The sequence below is a fragment of the Hypomesus nipponensis genome, chromosome 15, assembly GCF_054491055.1.
Source record: "Hypomesus nipponensis isolate SF chromosome 15, ASM5449105v1, whole genome shotgun sequence".
Classification (NCBI taxonomy): domain Eukaryota; kingdom Metazoa; phylum Chordata; class Actinopteri; order Osmeriformes; family Osmeridae; genus Hypomesus; species Hypomesus nipponensis.
In genome coordinates, this window is record NC_140375.1 from 15,820,989 (window position 1) to 15,837,500 (window position 16,512).

Below are 16,512 nucleotides of genomic sequence, written 5' to 3' on the forward strand. Positions count from 1 at the left end.
AATAACCTATTATGGAGCCCCCTAGCGCTCAAGCGGTTTCAAATTAACCAGTTACCTACTATTTATTCTTCCTGAAACTGAAAGTATAGACCGACATTTTAAATGCGGAAATAGCATTGCCAAGAACGAGGTAAGAACGTGTTGTGGAGTGTCATGTATGACATCTTACCAAAAACAAGATTCGTTTTTAAGTAAAGATTGCATAGTATAACTAGATTGACGCGCACATCCAGCTCATGTATTCAGGTGGCCCAGTGTTTACTAGAAGCGCGAGGGAAGAAGCTGTCTTGCTCAGGACTGATCCGAACTTGACGACACCGATTTTAATGGTGAAATTGTGTTTCCGCCTTCTAGAAGAACGGGGAGGGATAGGTGTCTGAGGCCATGGACTCGGACTCGGATACCGAGGTTAAAAGGTGATTAATATCGTTCACAGATCTGAAAGACAAGCAGTTCTATGGCCTTTTCTGTCTAAAATGACAAAACATAATCGCACAGGAGCGGGGTGAAACGTAGCCTAAATGAGGGTGTTTGCGGCAACAATTTGTCAGTTGTTTATTCATACCAAAGTTATCACCGCCTACAGCTGGATATCAGTTTAACTTTTCACACACACCACGTTTTGGTCTCTTTCAAGGATCCTCAGCGTGAGGAAGGATGATGGTCATGAGCGACCAGAAGCTCCTCCCTCTAGTTACGGCTCCATGAAGAGTGACGAAGAGGAGGAGGAAGACATCACAGAAACAACCGAGCCACCGACCAGACCTGAGATTCCAGATGCAATCTTTGGCACCACATTGTACTTTTCTTTTCGAATACATAACACCACAAAGAGTTATGAACAAACGTAATCTGTAATGGAAATGTTTTCACATGCCAAGACAAAGCTGGTCTGTTTCCCAGGTTACAGCTGAACCGCTCAGACTCACCAGAGACCCTTCACACCGAGTTCACCCAGCAACAGTCCCTCTCAGCCAGAAAACATGGAGCGTATATCACTGACAGGTAACACACCTGCACAGTTAACTAGCGCCAGCAGAGAATGAACATTAGGAGCTTACCTCCAAAGCTTTGGGCAGGAAGCTTGATGTCTCCCTGTGTCCCTCCGCCTGTCCTTCTGTCTGCAGTAGATCGGAAGATGGTTTGGAGGTGGTGGAGGAGGATGGAGATGAGGAAGACTGGGACGGGTGCCCCCCAGACTCCCCAGAGCCCCCACCCATCGAGGAGCCCGAGGACCAATCAGTGAGTGATGAGCAGAGTGAAGACTACCGACTGGGCCAGCTTCACCCTGAGCTAGACCTCCCGTACATATTTAAGGTGAGTTTGAAAAGAGATTCTCTCATGGTGTGAAGCATGGATTCCCAAACTGTGGGCCACGGCTATCGGTCGGGTTATCGCCGTGGTTGTCGGTTATCGCCGCGGTTATCGGTCGATACAAAAAAAAAAAAAAAGGATTGAAAGGATTCTCTCTCTGTGGGTCTCCAGGCCATACAGAAAGCCTTGTCTCAGCTGACAGGCGCTGAGATGTACCAGTACAAGCGCAGCCTGTGTTGGCGTGACCAGCCCTTCACCCTGGAGCAGCTGGAGGAGTGTGACACCCTGGACGTGGTGGACAAGATCATCGAGGCATATGGTACAAAAGACATCCGACACCACGCTGTATAACTCCACATCCTCGTGGAGGTCCATTTCCAGTGCTAACGTTCTACTTTGTGGACTCAGTAACATCCCCTGTTCATCCCGTCTAATGCTCCGGGTGTTTTGATTGGACAGGGAGAGGCGAGGGCCTGGAGATAGCCATACAAACCATGCACGATATCCGAAAGCCCGAATTGGCAGAAGAGCTGGTCAAGACATGCAGGAGAGGTAAGAGAAGCTGTCCCAGCAGTGATGGAGCAGGTAGGATGGTCTCACACCACGGCTGGAATCAAACTGATGTCTTTTCTGTCATTTCTCTCCATGTTCCTTTTACTCGTCCACTCCCCTCCCTCTCTCCGCCCGCTTGTCCTCTTCTGGTCAACTTTCCTGGTCAAATCCTTCTGCCGTCCCTCGTCACCAAAGCGCTGGTTCAGTTGGCTGTGAAGGTTGTGCTGAAGAGGAAACACAGCACCATCCACGAGGGCATCCCAAAGGCTGGCCAGCAAGTCAGCCTCCACAGAGTGTACACCGAGCCCCAGATATCCTCCTTGGGCCACGGTGGTATCAGCCCGTTTCACGAGTTCCCTGGCATGCCCCCGGCCCCTGTCCCCCAGGTGGCCTGCCCCGATACCTTTGTCAGAGGGAATGATATATTCCGCACCCCTCCTGGCAGCGGTGCTGTAAGGACTGTCCTGACCACAGGGATCCCTGGGATAGGCCTAACGGTCGCCGTGCAGAAGTTCATTATGGACTGGTGCAAAGATCTAGCCAATAGGGTGAGTAATATCTCTCTAGGGAAGGACATGGTAATATATTTACAGTATGATGTGTATCTTGTGTCATTACAATTACGATATATGTGTTTTTAGTCCGCTCTTAAAAGCAGTGATTTAATTGATGTGTCCCTTTCATTAGGACATCCAGTTCATCTTCAAAATCACCTTCCGGGAGTTGAGGGTTAAAAAGAATCATCACTTGAAGCCTGGGCAAACTCTGTCCTTCAAGAAAATGCTAACCTACTACTACCACGACTTGAAAGACACTAATTTACTGGAACAACCTGACTTCAAGGCTCTATTCATACTGGAGGGAATGGACCTCTACCAATCCCCACTAGACTTCAAGGTACGCTCTCAGTCACTCACAACTTAATACACTCTCATTATTACACCCTAACTCCGATGCTGTGGTTAGGGAGAAGTAGAACGTAACTGTAGGAATACCCGGAAGATTGTGGTAATTGTGAGAGGAGGGATTGGACTCAGTTAAACTCACAAAAACTTGTACCTTTAAACGGATTAAGTATTATAAATCTAAGGGTATTTAGATTCAAGGTTATCTGAATGATGATGTGTATACCCATGGGTATTCTTACTCAGCCCTTCTCTGATAGTGGGTGGAAAAACGGAAAACAAACCAAAAGGCAAATGGGGGTCAAAGCTTAGGACTTGATACAGAAAACCTGTCTCAACCAGAAGATGGAACCAATCAGGTTCCAGGGCGAAAACGAAAACCGCACACCACTGACAGACACGAGTGGGGGACGTGACACGCGCATATCTCCCGTTCACCGCCTTCACAAGCCGTGGCCGACCCCAGCCCCTTCCACACACACACACACACACACACACACACACACACACTCACACACCTCTCTCTGACTCTCATCTTCCGTTTTGTGCTTTACGGAGACATGAGTGAACTGATCCCAGACTCTGGCAAAACGAAAGGTGGTGGTATTTGTTTTTACATTAACAGTGGCTGGTGTGAAGATGTGACAGTGATTCTGCAGCACTGTTCTCCTGATCTGGAGTCATTATTTATTAACTGTAAACCTTTTTACTCGCCACGTGAGTTTGCTTCATTCATACTGGTCGGCGTCTACATGCCCCCTCAGGCTAGCGCCAACGAGGCTCAACGTGTGCTCGCTAACCAGATATTGTGCGTGGAGCATGAAAATACGGATTCCTTGGTTATTGTGCTAGGCGACTTTAACAAAGGCAATCTCACTCAAGAACTCCCCAAATACAGACAACTCATCAAATGCCCTACCAGAGAAGGGAACACTTTGGATCACTGCTACTCTACAGTCAGTAAAGCATACCATGCGGTTCCCCGAGCAGCACTGGGTCACTCAGACCACGCCATGGTTCACCTGATTCCTGCATACAGGCAGAAGCTTAAGCGCTGCAAGCCTGCTGTGAGGACATCGAAACAGTGGACCAGTGAGATTCCAGATTCAAGGAGTCGAAGAACAGGTTTAGCAAGGCGGTGAGAGAGGCTAAAAGACTGTACTCAGAGAGGCTGAAGCGCCAGTTCTCTGCTAACGACTCTGCTTCTCTCTGGAGTGGGCTCAGGCAGATCACCAACTTCAAGCCCAGAGCCCCCCACTCCACTAACGACTCTCGTCTGGCCAACGACCTGAATGAGTTCTACTGTCGTTTTGAAAGACAATTGGACAGTCCTGAACAACCCCTTTCCACCGGTGAGGCCTCCCCCCTCTACAGTGACGACCCTCTCCATTCAGGAGAGAGAAGTGAACAAACTGTTCAAGAGACAGAACCCCCGCAAAGCAGCTGGGCCGGACTCTGTCTCTCCAGCCACCCTCAAGAACTGCGCTGACCAGCTGTCTCCGGTGTTTACCTACATCTTCAACACCTCCCTGGAGACATGCCATGTGCCAGCCTGTCTCAAGTCCTCCACCATCATCCCTGTGCCCATCATCCCTGTGCCCAAAAAGCCCAGGCCAACTGGACATAATGACTACAGACCCGTCGCCCTGACCTCTGTGGTAATGAAGTTTGAGCGCCTGGTGCTGGCACACCTTAAATCCATCACAGACCCTCTCCTGGACCCCCTGCAGTTTGCCTACAGAGCCAACAGGTCTGTGGACGATGCAGTTAACATGGCCCTCCACTTCACCCTACAGCACCTGGACTCCCCAGCATCCTACGCCAGGATCCTGTTTGTGGACTTCAGCTCTGCCTTTAATACCATCATCCCCGCTCTGCTTCAGGACAAGCTCTCCCAGCTGAATTGGGCTCATCTCTGATGGAGACGAGTAGGGCTGCACGATTAAGGCCAAAATGATCATCAAGATTATTTTGATCAATATTGAGATCACGATTAATTATCACGATTATTTGTTGATTATAACCTAATCAAATTTTATTGTCACAGTACATTGTACTTACATAATGGGTGTGTATAAAAGTCATAATATATAATCAATAAAAAACAAATACGGCAGGCCACATTAGACCACATTTAAATGTAAGATTCCTATATGTTTATTGTATGCACCTCCCTGCCAAAGCAAATTCCTTGTCTGTGCAAACCTTCATGGCGAATAAATCCCTTTCTGATTCTGATTCTCTCCCTCTCCACAGCCCCTTCCACACACACACACACACACACCTCTCTCTGACTCTCCCTCTCCTCTGTTCCCCTCCAGGCCACTCCTGTCCTGTCTGACATCACTGAGTCGGTCTCGTTAGACTCCCTGCTGGTGAACCTGATCCGAGGATCTCTGATGCCCTCCTGCCTGGTCTGGCTCACTGGCAGGCGTGCCGCCACCTCTCAGATCCCTACAGAGTACCTACACAAGGTGTACGAGATACAGGGCTACAGGTAGGGTGTGTGGGAGTGTGCGTGTGTGTGTTTGTGTGGGGGGGGGGGTGGATTAGAAACGAATGGCCTAAACCAGTGTGGTGTTGAAGTGTGTTTCATTCATCCCTCGTCCAGTAATGAGTTGAAGGAGGAGTTCCTGACCAAACGCTACACAGACAAGGACCTAGCTGCTCAGATCATCAGCCAGATGAAGATCTTGCCCTCGCTGCACAACCTGTGCCAGATGCCCTTCATGTGCTGGATCGTCTCCATGATCTTCGAGAGGGGATTCCAGAACGAAGATAACTACGGAGACAAGCCCCCCAAGCTGACACCCTTCTATGTTCACCACGTGATCGTTCAGACCAATCGCAGGCTGGAGAAATACTACGATGCCCCGCAAAACCACCAGGTTCTGATTGGTCGCTTTAATCGTTACTAGTTCCAGCGAAGGCAATCATTTATTCGTGACTGTCCGTTCCTAGTCTCTCTTTCTTTTTTTTTCTTCTGTTTTTCTCAGACCTGGCAGGAGACAGACAGAGAGTTCTTGAAAAAGATGGGCAAGATGGCGTTCAAGCTCCTGGAGAAGGGTCGCCCCGTGTTCCACGAGGAGGACATGAAGGATTACTCTCTGACCGTGGAGGAGGTGGCTGTGTACTCGGGCATCGTGACGGAGCTGCCGGTGGAGTCGAAAAAGAGGCGGACGTTCAGTTTCATACACTACACCTTCCAGGTAGCACCCCCCCTCTGACACGACGGAAACTGGTCTTGCTTGTGCTGCCTGCTGAGCATGTTTGCGTCAAAGCACACAATGTTGCATTCCCTCTTGCTTAAAAATATTCTGATTAGGTCGGGGTCAGTTTGTGACGGTTTGTTGCTTCATTCGTTTGCTTATCGATTATTTCACAATCAGAATATGACAGTTTGAGTCAATTCTTGCCCCCCCCCCCCCCCCCCCATAAACTGTTATTGTGATGTCATCCCCAGGAGTTCATGGCAGCCCTCTATGTGTTCATGAACTTCCGCAACGAGGGAAAGAATGTTCTAGACCAGTCCCGCCTCATCTCCCGCCTCGTCAAGGACCGTGCCATGGTGGACCTGCTCCGCAGCGCCATCGACCGAACCCTGAGTGCTCCCTTCGGCCGATACGAGATGTTCCTGCGCTTCCTGTGCGGCATGGCCCAGAGGATCAACAGCAAAGACATGCTGCGGGGGCTCTTCTTCGAGCACGACACCCCCCTGGTGAAGGGGCTGGAGGAGGCGGCCAGGCTGCTGCAGAAGAGGATGGAAAGCGCAGAGCCCGAGAGACAGGCCAACCTGGAAGAGTGCTTCAGAGAGCTGACACAGTCTGATGACTGAACCGACCGGGGGAGGACTTCCTGTGATGCACGGCTCAGACCCTACACATGCGTATCCTCTTAGCATTTTGATATTGGGACTTGGGAAAGTGTTATGCTGAAACCTGGAGACACAAAGCCACAACACCAAACCGCACAGTCACTATGTGAAGGCTGTGACATGGTGTTGACCTACACTAGTTTTACTAGACCAACCTAGAAGAATACGATTTTAAGTGTTACGTGGGGAGTGGCTGTGTCATAATAAGGCTTGAATCTTGTGAGTACATGATGATCAACCCGTTTAAGTGATTGAAGTGTGAATGCAATCAATGATCTATAAAAGTAATAAATGTACTTGAGTTGTGAACTGGGCTTGTAACTTACATTTTTCCTCACTGTCCCAGTACCGTCCTGAAGGGAAAAATTAACCGTCCCAAACTGAACTAGACCTGTCCCAAAAATGTACATTCTTGTGTTTTGACATTCTGACCTGGGTCTAGGTTATTTGCAACACTATTTAAGTAATCCATACAGTTTTGGGGCTCAAATCAATGTCTGAATTTCAATGTGAATACATACACAATAGAATACACAATGTTCTTGCTTGTTTCATGGTGAGGCTAACACAAGTCTTGTTGTGGCTGTAGCCCAGCCAGCCTTACCCTGCCACCACCCATGTGGGGAGTAGCTCTATGTCTTGCCCATCATCAAAGTTGACATTACTCTATTGAAAGTGGTTGAACGGCCGAGAACAAGACCCACATGACTAATGTAACTGCCAAAAAGAAAGAAAACCACAAAACATAATTTTTATTTAGGAAGTGGGTAAACTTTAGATTTTCTTTATCCTCATAGAGAATAACAAGTGTTAGGGAGTTAGTGACTCATATCTTTCAGAAAAATCAACGTTGCAAACTCAGCACAAAACCTGGAAGTGACATCACAGTGTAGACCCCTAGGCAGAGATCATTACACGGTTCATACAGCCTGTGTAAACCTGCTCAGTGTGAACAAGGACGTAACGTTAAACATGAGAGCCCTGTCGTTTCAGCCGTGAAGAAACAGATGTACAAACCAGGAGTTAAAAAAACAACAGCTTTATTCTGGAGTCTGGACAGACATCGTGAAGGACACAAGGGCTTTGGATGTGTGTGTGTTTGAATGTTCAGGGAGGAGCTGTGTGTGTGTGTGTTTGAATGTTCAGGAAGGAGGTGTGTGTGTGTAGATCAGGCAGGAGGTATGAGTGTCATGCCGGCAGCATGCACAGTAAAAGCTGCAATACTGATTTGACGCCTCACTTCCTCCCATGCCTTCTCTGGATTGGCTGCGTGTTCTATGTCAAACAGCGAATCATAGATGCCGGGGAAAGACTCGCCTGCATACTTGTTATGGCTGCTGGGGGCAAAGATCACATGTCTGGGGGGAGGAAGGTAGAGAGGTATGGGATGGAGGACATGTTATTTAATAGATGACAGAACATAATCTTGGTGTATGTGTGTATGTGTGTGTGTTACTTGCCTGTAGAAGGGTCTGCCAGGTAAGCCCAGTGGGTCAATGAAGGCTCTTTCCAGATACATCAGCTGGTCATTTACCATACGCACCTGGAGGGAGCTGAGACACACACACACACACACAACTCTCAATCAGTGATACACACACACACACCCCGGCCAGTGCCTTGCATGGTATCTCCGTCGCCGTCAGTGTGTGAGTGTGTATGAAGGCCTGAATGAGTGGCAAATGTAAAAGCGCTTTGGGTGTGCCGCTAGGTGGTGAGTGCAGTCAATCGACCATTTGTGTACCATGTATACAGACTAACTTACTTTGTTCTGTCCAATGTTTTCAGACGATCATGGAAGTCTGTGGCTGCTACAGTGAAGTTCTCCACTGCAGAAAACAAGGAATCTGGACAAACACAATAAAAAATGTTATTATGTGTGTGTGTGTGGGAGAAAATGTGTGTGTGTGTTTACATTTAGTCATTTAGCAGACGCTCTTATCTACAGCGACTTACAGTAAGTACAGGGACATTCTCCCCCGAGGCAAGTAGGGTGAAGTGCCTTGCCCAAGGACACAATGTAATTTTGAACGGCCAGGAATCGAACCGGCAACCTTGGTTATGTGTTTGTCATGCCTTACCAAACGCCACTCTGTATGTCACGAGCTCATCAGGGTGTCTTTTCCCCAGCTGAGCGATGGTTTGGGCGTACTTCCCCAACGCTTGAGCATACTCGCGGACGTCCAGGGGCAGCAACAGGGAGTCAGCCAATCGAAAGACGAGGCCGGCTCTCACCCGAGCAACGGCTTGAAGCTTCCGGAAGGTTGGGTCATAGAACTTCTCCACCAGCTCAAATGTCTCATAGACACTGTGGTACACTGGGTAGCTACTGTACCTCTCTGTCTTCTACACACACACACACACACAAAGATAAAGACATATTCACAATTCATCTTAACTTCAGATCGGAGAGGCAGTGTCTGAGGCTTACCCTGTTCTTGGTGTATCTGGCCCTGCCTGCAGCGATGCCCAGACGGATGAAATAGGCCTCAAAGTCACTGCCTGAACCCAATTTACTAATCCTGCAGAGAGAGGGAGGAGAGGGGGGAGAGAGGGGTTGGGTATAGCTCAGAGGTGGAGAGAGGGGTAGGGTATACCTCAGCGGCAGAGAGAGGGGGAGAGAGGGGTTGGGTATAGCTCAGAGGCGGAGAGAGGGGGAGAGAGGGGTAGGGTATACCTCAGTGGCAGAGAGAGGGGGAGAGAGGTGTAGGGTATACCTCAGTGGCAGAGAGAGGGGGGAGAGAGGGGTAGGGTATACCTCAGCGGCAGAGAGAGGGGGGAGAGGGGGAAGGATATAGCTCAGTGGCAGGACATGCAGACTGCAGATGAAGATGTCACAAGGTCAAATCCCCTCTTGCGCGTCTCTTTAGATGAAAGCGTCTGCTATATGAATTCATCATTATAAATAAAAACATTGTGGAGGAAGGGGGCGGGGCTCACCTGGGAGCATCGCGGTCGTCAGTCCAGTTGTCGCGTTTGTGCCAGCTCTCATAAAGAGACAAGCCTTCCTCTCCCTCCTCTGGACTAGTAATCTGTACACACAACCCCAGCCAGGATTACATGTACAGGAACACTTCTTTATAAAACACATGTTCAATGAGGATGTGTTTGTTATATTCCAGGTTTGACTGACGTACCTGTTTAGTGAGGTCGTATACCAGAGTGTGCAGAGAAGGAGTGCAGTCTACCCTCAGAGTATACATACCTGCAACATACACAGTCACAACCTGCTCCCTCTTTTACCTACTAGAAGCAGTCAGTTGATGAACAGTCAACAAGTCTCACCTTCTATGGCTGAGTCTGCATTGATGTAGGCCACTGCCCTTTCCTGGAGCAGTTTAGCATTGTCCTACACAGTTGGGAGAGCATGCGTTTACTGTTTGTACGTGTGTGTGCATGTGTGTGTGTATGTGTGTGTATGTGTGTATGTGTGTGTCTGTTACCTCAGCCCACTCTGTGGATCCTAGAAGACCAAACTCTTCTGCATCCCAGCTGGCAAATACTACAGTTCTTCTGGGCCTCCAGCCTACAGAAACACGCACACACACACACACACTATTGGTATGCAACCCATTACTTCCAAAGAAACTGAAAACTGGGTGTGTTGATGTGTGTGCTCCCCTAACACACCTGTTGTGAGCAGTCTCCCAGCACTCCTCACGGTCTCATGCACCACCGCAGCTCCTGAGGTCGGATCGATCCCCCCAAACACCCAGGCATCGCGGTGCCCCCCAAGGATCACGTAGCGGTCTGGTCACCATGGAAACATGTTGTTTTAGGAAGGTAGGGGTCCAACATCAGAGCAAGCACTCCCACGCTTCCATTAACCAGTCCAGGCTGCTCGTTGCCAAACTAATAAACTAAACTAATTTGAGAAAGCAAATAACTGTCCAGGAATCTTAACTCCCACTCTTGGGAGGGTTTAGCTATGTAGTTAAGCTGCTGTAAGTGATAGCACTTCTGGACTGGATCTCTCTGATGGAGAGTTATGAGTCAGCAGGGTGTCCCTGCAGGGTGTCCCTGCTGACTGGTCAGGGGAGGGTGTGTGATGTTCTACCTGGTTCCACCGCCCCTCTGACCCTCCCTATGACGTTGTAGATGCGGGTCACCACATTGTTGGTGTGAATGTTCATACGGACCTTCCTGGGACAGGCACAAACACATAGGATTTCTGTTATTTTCTGTTCTGTTATCAACATTAATCTTTGTGATAGAAAAGCTCCTCCCCTTCACTGTGTGTGTGTGTGTGAAGGGATATGAGGCTTCCCACAGGACATACAAGGGCCTCTATTCTGTTGCTCTGGGCTTGTGGCCAGAGGGCTTTTGAAAACAAAGCAGAGACAAAGAAAGAATAGAGACAGAAAGAATAGAAAGGAGAGAATACGGGAGGAGAGGAGAGGAGAGGAGAGGACAGGAGAGGAGAGGGGAGGAGAGGACAGGAGAAGGGAAGAGAAGGGAGGAGAGGAGAGGAGAGGAGAAGGGAAGAGAAGGGAGGAGAGGAGAAGGGAGGAGAAGGGAGGAGAGGAGAAGGGAGGAGAAGGGAGGAGAGGAGAAGGAAAGAGAAGGGAAGAGAAGGGAAGAGAGGAGAAGGGAGGAGAGGAGAGGAGAAGGGAGGAGAGGAGAGGAGAAGGGAAGAGAAGAGAAGGGAAGAGAAGGGAGGAGAGGAGAGAAGGGAAGAGAGGAGAGGAGAAGGGAGGAGAGGAGAGAAGGGAAGAGAAGGGAGGAGAGGAGAAGGGAAGAGAAGGGAGGAGAGGAGAAGGGAAGAGAAGGGAGGAGAGGAGAAGGGAAGAGAAGGGAGGAGAGGAGAAGGGAGGAGAAGGGAGGAGAGGAGAAGGGAGGAGAGGAGAGGAGAAGGGAAGAGAAGGGAGGAGAGGAGAGGAGAAGGGAAGAGAAGGGAGAAGAGGAGAAGGGAAGAGAAGGGAGGAGAGGAGAGGAGAAGGGAAGAGAAGGGAGGAGAGGAGAGGAGAAGGGAAGAGAAGGGAGGAGAGGAGAGGAGAAGGGAAGAGAAGGGAGGAGAGGAGAAGGGAAGAGAAGGGAGGAGAGGAGAAGGGAAGAGAAGGGAGGAGAGGAGAGGAGAAGGGAAGAGAAGGGAGGTGAGGAGAAGGGAAGAGAAGGGAGGAGAGGAGAGGAGAAGGGAAGAGAAGGGAGGAGAGGAGAGGAGAAGGGAAGAGAAGGGAGGAGAGGACAGGATGTAACGGTGTAAAAGGTACTTACTGGGCCTGGAAGCCTTCAGTAAAACCTGGCCCAATCCGATAAGAGATGTTCAGCGCTCCTTTCCAGTTATTGGGTGGAATCTCTCCTCCCATATTCCTATTGGATGTCACATCACACAAAGGAAGGAGGATTAGACATAAGTTTTAGGGAAGTGAGGTACATCTCTGTGACATTGTCAATGATCTAATTTCCTGTCAGCTGTGTCCTACTGCTCGTCTGGCAGAATGTGCTCACACCTCATGTGGTACTCATACTCACTTTAACAGATGAATGGCATCGTGGTAGCCAATGGGATGCACTGGAATCTTAGGAAGCCCCACCCCTTCTTCTTTACTTACTCTATAGGTGTACTCTATGTTTGGAAGAAAAAAAAACAGTTAGTGCACAAATACTTATACACACCTGTCCAGAACGCGCACACATTATGTATAATAATGTAACTAAATGTAATGCACTACATTACCCACCCACACATTATGTATAATAAGGTATGGGTGGATAATGTAATGCATTACATTTAGCAGACGCTCTTATCCAGAGCGACTTACAGTAAGTACTAAATGGGACATTTCCCCAGAGGCAAGTAGGGTGAAGTGCCTTGCTCAAGGACACAACATCAGTTTGGCACGGAGGGGAATCGATCCGGCAACCTTCTGATTACCATCCCGACTCCCTTCTCCCATTCTCCTTCTCTCTGTGCTGGACACACCTTTGGCAGGGTACCCTGGGGTGAGCGGGTCTCCCGCTCCGTTCAGGTTGAGGACGTTGCCCCGCTGGACTCCGCCCCCTGGTAGGTTCCACCCCTGGGGGTACGTCTGCACAGGCCCACCAGCACCACACGCAGCAACATAAGGTGTTCAGAACCACTCCACTGGTTTGGTATCTGGGTATTAAAACTTCTGGGTAATGTAGTCAGTGTGGTTTGTATGATGGCTGAGTCAGAGGGACTTCTGGGTAGTGTAGTCAGTGTGGTTTGTATGATGGCTGAGTCAGAGGGACTTCTGGGTAGTGTAGTCAGTGTGGTTTGTATGATGGCTGAGTCAAAGGGACTTCTGGGCAGTGTAATCAGTGTGGTTTGTATGATGGCTGAGTCAGAGGGACTTCTGGGTAGTGTAGTCAGTGTGGTTTGTATGATGGCTGAGTCAAAGAGACTTCTGGGCAGTGTAGTCAGTGTGGTTGGCATCTGGATGGGTGAGTCCAAGGGAATTCTGGGTAGTGTAGTCAGTGTGGTGCTGTGTACCTCCACTCCTGGGGCACAGTAGTCAGCTGGGTCTGAAAAGAAGATGATCCCAGTGGCCCCAGCCAGCATGGCGTTCTTCACCTGAAAGACAGGGAGTCAGATGGCTGAGCGGTTAGGGAACCGGGCTAGTAATCTGAAGGTTGCCCTATCGATTCCCGGCCGTGCCAAATGACGTTGTGTCCTTGGGCAAGGCCCTTCACCCTACTTGCCTCGGGGGGAATGTCCCTGTACTTACTGTAAGTCGCTCTGGTTAAGAGTGTCTGGTAAATGACTAAATGTAAGACAGTCCTGACTGTGTAACAACTACTACACATGTTCATCCAGCTGAATACATCTACATTGAGTCATTTAGCAGACGCTCTTATCCAGTGCGATTTACAATAAGTACAGGGACATTCCCCCCATGAGGCAAAAAGGGTGAAGTGCCTTGCCCAAGGACACAACGTAATTTTTTATGGCCGGCCGGCAACCTTCTGATTAATAGCCCAATTCCCTAACCGCTCAGCCATCTGACCCTCCCCTCCCCCCCATCTCTCCCAATCTGAGGCAGTGTCTGGGACTAGCCTGTTGGTGGCAGTCCACTCTACCTTGTTGCCTCTGAATATCTTCCCGTATCTGGCCACGGCAATTTTCCCGCTCACGTTGATGCCCATCTCCCGCTCCAGCTGAAAGAAGTCTTCCGTGCGACCATAGTTCACATACACCAAGTCACCCTGGGATACACCTCGCGTTAGTGTGTTTCTGTGTGTGACTGTGTGTACATGTGTGTGTGTGTGTGTACCTCTGGTTGTCCCTGTGCTGAGAAAGCGCTGTACGGAGGTACGATGTCAGACACATGTTCATAGCCCTCTGGAACAGGCTCTGCTAGAGAAGTGTTGAACACCTGGCAGATCACAGACCACTATCATAACAACTCCCATGGTGCACTTCACCATACACAGTTACTTATATGACATGATGCAATATACTTACTGTTGATCTATCTCTCTCACACACACACACACACACACACACACACACACACACACACACACACACACACACACACACATGAGCGCACACACATGCTATGTAACATACTGTCAGTATCATGTAATTAACTATCAGCATAAATGGACCTTGGCTTGCCTTGCGGTTTCAACAAGAAACAAAGAGCACTGTGTGTGTGTGTGTGTGAGAGAGAGAGATAGAGAGAGATAGAGAGAGAAAGAGTGTTAGAGAGTAAGTTAAAGAGGAAATAGAAGTTAAAGACAATACTCTATAAAAAGGGAGTAGGTGTATATGAGTTCCTTTTGTGTGTGTGTGTATGCCTGTGTGTGTACCTCATTCCCCAGCAGTGAGTCCACTATAGAGATGTAGTTGGGTTGTGATTGGTTGGGGTAGGACAGCAGCACATCATAGGGCACCAGTTCTACTGAGTCCACTCCAAACGCAAGCCAGTCCTCCTTGATCTGCTCAGCCAATAGCAAATTCTGCTTTGTACCAGCCAGGTGGGGCAATCGTGTGAACTTCCTGCAGAAAGCATGAGAGAGAAAAATGAGAGAGAGAGAAGACAGAGAGGAGAAGAGAGAGAGGGTGTCCTTTAACACAGGCTCAGCGAGTTCTACAACCTACCTGAGATGTTCTTTAATGTTCTCCGGGCGCATCTCGTCCAGGAGCTCTCTGAGGTAACGACTGGAGGAACCATCTTCTTGTGTGTGTGTTTGTGTCGGCCTGGAAAACCAGCCTTAAATACACACATAGCCAGACACAAAACAGACAGAGCGACAGACATATATATTTTTTTTATCACATCTCAGTACCTCACACCCGCGACATCCTATAGGTCTAGGTATACCGTAGAGCAATATGACTATGATCCTAAAGGTCAAATCACGGAGTGGTGACACAACTAGATGCAACATGTCCCAAGGACCGTCACGTATGGGCCAGGGGGGTTGTCTTGACGACTGCGTGTGAGACCACCGCGCATTAAGTAGTAGAATGTGGCATACCTGTGACAGGATAGCAACCAGCAGGCACAGACACGCGCACACACACGCACCGTAACACCATTGACATGCAAACACACAGATTAACAGTCAAAAATGTAATGCTGCAACTTTAATGGTATTTTTTTTCGTTTTTAGTTATCGAACATCAGTATGACATGACTTAAGCTTACCTATGATGAAACCGAGCAGCAAAATCGCAGTTATGACAGTGAGGTAACCGATCCACCGCACGAGCCTGCTTTCGCTTCTCATTGTGTGATCGTCCAGCACTCCGAACTCACTGCAAGTGAAAGCAATGCGTGTAACAAACTCCCAGCAATGGAGAGGGGTGGAGGACAGTTAGGTCCTGAAGAGAATGGGGGTGTGAATAGGGAGGGAGGTGGGGGAGGGAGACGGTCTGGCGGTGCCTTGACAGAATTGCTCTAGCCAATAAACGCACCTTGGTCTTTGACCGTATGCTGACACGGCCACCTTAGTAGTGATCTTTATAACCTCCCTTAAATTAAAGTAGCCTATTCAAATCAGCACCCCCTCATGTGACGAACAGTGTAGCCTAGATTATAATGTAGGCTATTGTCATAAAGTTATTATAGTATAAGGGAGGGCCAATTCCGACATGTTTTCCCATAGGCCTACTGCTATGGGAGTTGGCCTACTGGTCGCGCATGACCGCTTGTTGCTCACTGGACAGCTGCGGGCTGTGCTCGGTACATTCATGCAGTGGGCTCGAGCGTGAAGATCTGGAATGACCCTGGTGTTCGACAACAAACGGGCTGCCGATTGTCAACATGACTGCCTGCGGGATGTCTGGAGTTTTAGAAAGTTGATGAGCGTAGTGGTAGCCTACTCAAACTGTGGAACGGGTCATGTAGGCTAGCCTTTATAGTTGAACAGTGGATCTGGGAGGCTCTATTGAACTAATTTCGAACTGTTTTAACTGCTGAATGCGGTGCAAAAAGCATTATGAAATCGACCATTTGCTGAGAAATAATAGCCATAGCGCCCTAGCAGATAAAACAACATGATGTGGACACAGCAGCGTGTATCTTTGATGGAAGTGACTCATAAGTCAGGACAGCTTTTCTTCGTATAGTTGAAGATAAGATGAACATACTTTATCTTTAAAGTGTGCTATGGTCAGTCACAGCTCGACTTGTTCTTATAGTCCATGTAATGAGTGCTATCTTGATACTTGTCGTTGACGAAGTCATGATTAAGCATTTCAACTAAAGGCTATGCAGATGTTTTCGTGATAATAAAATAGCCTACAGTTTAACGGAAACGATCCCAATTTGTTGGCTACTACCACGGTTTGGTTGGACCCGATGTTAAACTTAACCAACACGTTTTAGAACCACTCTTGTAAAGAATAGGTGAAAACGATTTGTGGTGCATAATTTATCATTTTAGAATTATTTT

The 16,512-nt window shown here is 48.7% G+C and overlaps 3 protein-coding genes across 5 annotated transcripts in view; 2 read left to right on the forward strand and 1 right to left on the reverse strand.

Annotated features, from left to right (window-relative positions):
• Positions 1-41: 41 nt before the first annotated feature.
• On the forward strand, positions 42-6,954 carry nlrc3l (NLR family, CARD domain containing 3-like). 3 transcript variants are annotated; one of them, XM_084675145.1, is made up of 13 exons: positions 42-130; positions 355-416; positions 638-799; positions 904-1,005; positions 1,128-1,317; positions 1,486-1,633; positions 1,774-1,866; positions 2,062-2,414; positions 2,554-2,763; positions 5,093-5,268; positions 5,383-5,659; positions 5,768-5,980; positions 6,235-6,954. In XM_084675145.1, exons 2-13 carry the CDS (start codon positions 385-387, stop codon positions 6,604-6,606), a joined length of 2,328 nt encoding a protein of 775 aa, XP_084531271.1. In that variant the 5' UTR covers positions 42-130; positions 355-384; the 3' UTR covers positions 6,607-6,954. The 3 variants fall into 3 exon arrangements, with proteins under 3 accessions (XP_084531271.1, XP_084531273.1, XP_084531272.1); XM_084675147.1 differs by having other exon boundaries at positions 1,131-1,317; XM_084675146.1 differs by lacking the exon at positions 42-130 and having other exon boundaries at positions 197-416.
• A 732-nt stretch (positions 6,955-7,686) lies between these two features.
• On the reverse strand, positions 7,687-15,389 carry naalad2 (N-acetylated alpha-linked acidic dipeptidase 2). Its single transcript, XM_084674533.1, has 20 exons — positions 15,264-15,389; positions 14,714-14,825; positions 14,422-14,611; positions 13,881-13,982; positions 13,687-13,812; positions 13,100-13,180; positions 12,569-12,674; positions 12,118-12,211; positions 11,860-11,955; positions 10,703-10,788; positions 10,276-10,395; positions 10,089-10,171; positions 9,931-9,994; positions 9,783-9,850; positions 9,586-9,677; positions 9,077-9,167; positions 8,727-8,991; positions 8,411-8,492; positions 8,106-8,198; positions 7,687-8,003 (listed from the first exon to the last, which is right to left on the reverse strand). Exons 1-20 carry the CDS (start codon positions 15,343-15,345, stop codon positions 7,814-7,816), a joined length of 2,223 nt encoding a protein of 740 aa, XP_084530659.1. The 5' UTR covers positions 15,346-15,389; the 3' UTR covers positions 7,687-7,813.
• Positions 15,390-16,132: 743 nt separating this feature from the next.
• nox4 (NADPH oxidase 4) overlaps positions 16,133-16,512 on the forward strand; it is a 19,887-nt gene continuing 19,507 nt past the window's right edge. The window contains 1 exon segment of the mRNA XM_084674578.1: positions 16,133-16,512. This exon segment is cut by the window's right edge and continues 685 nt beyond it. The gene's annotated coding sequence lies outside the window, so the exon portion shown is untranslated.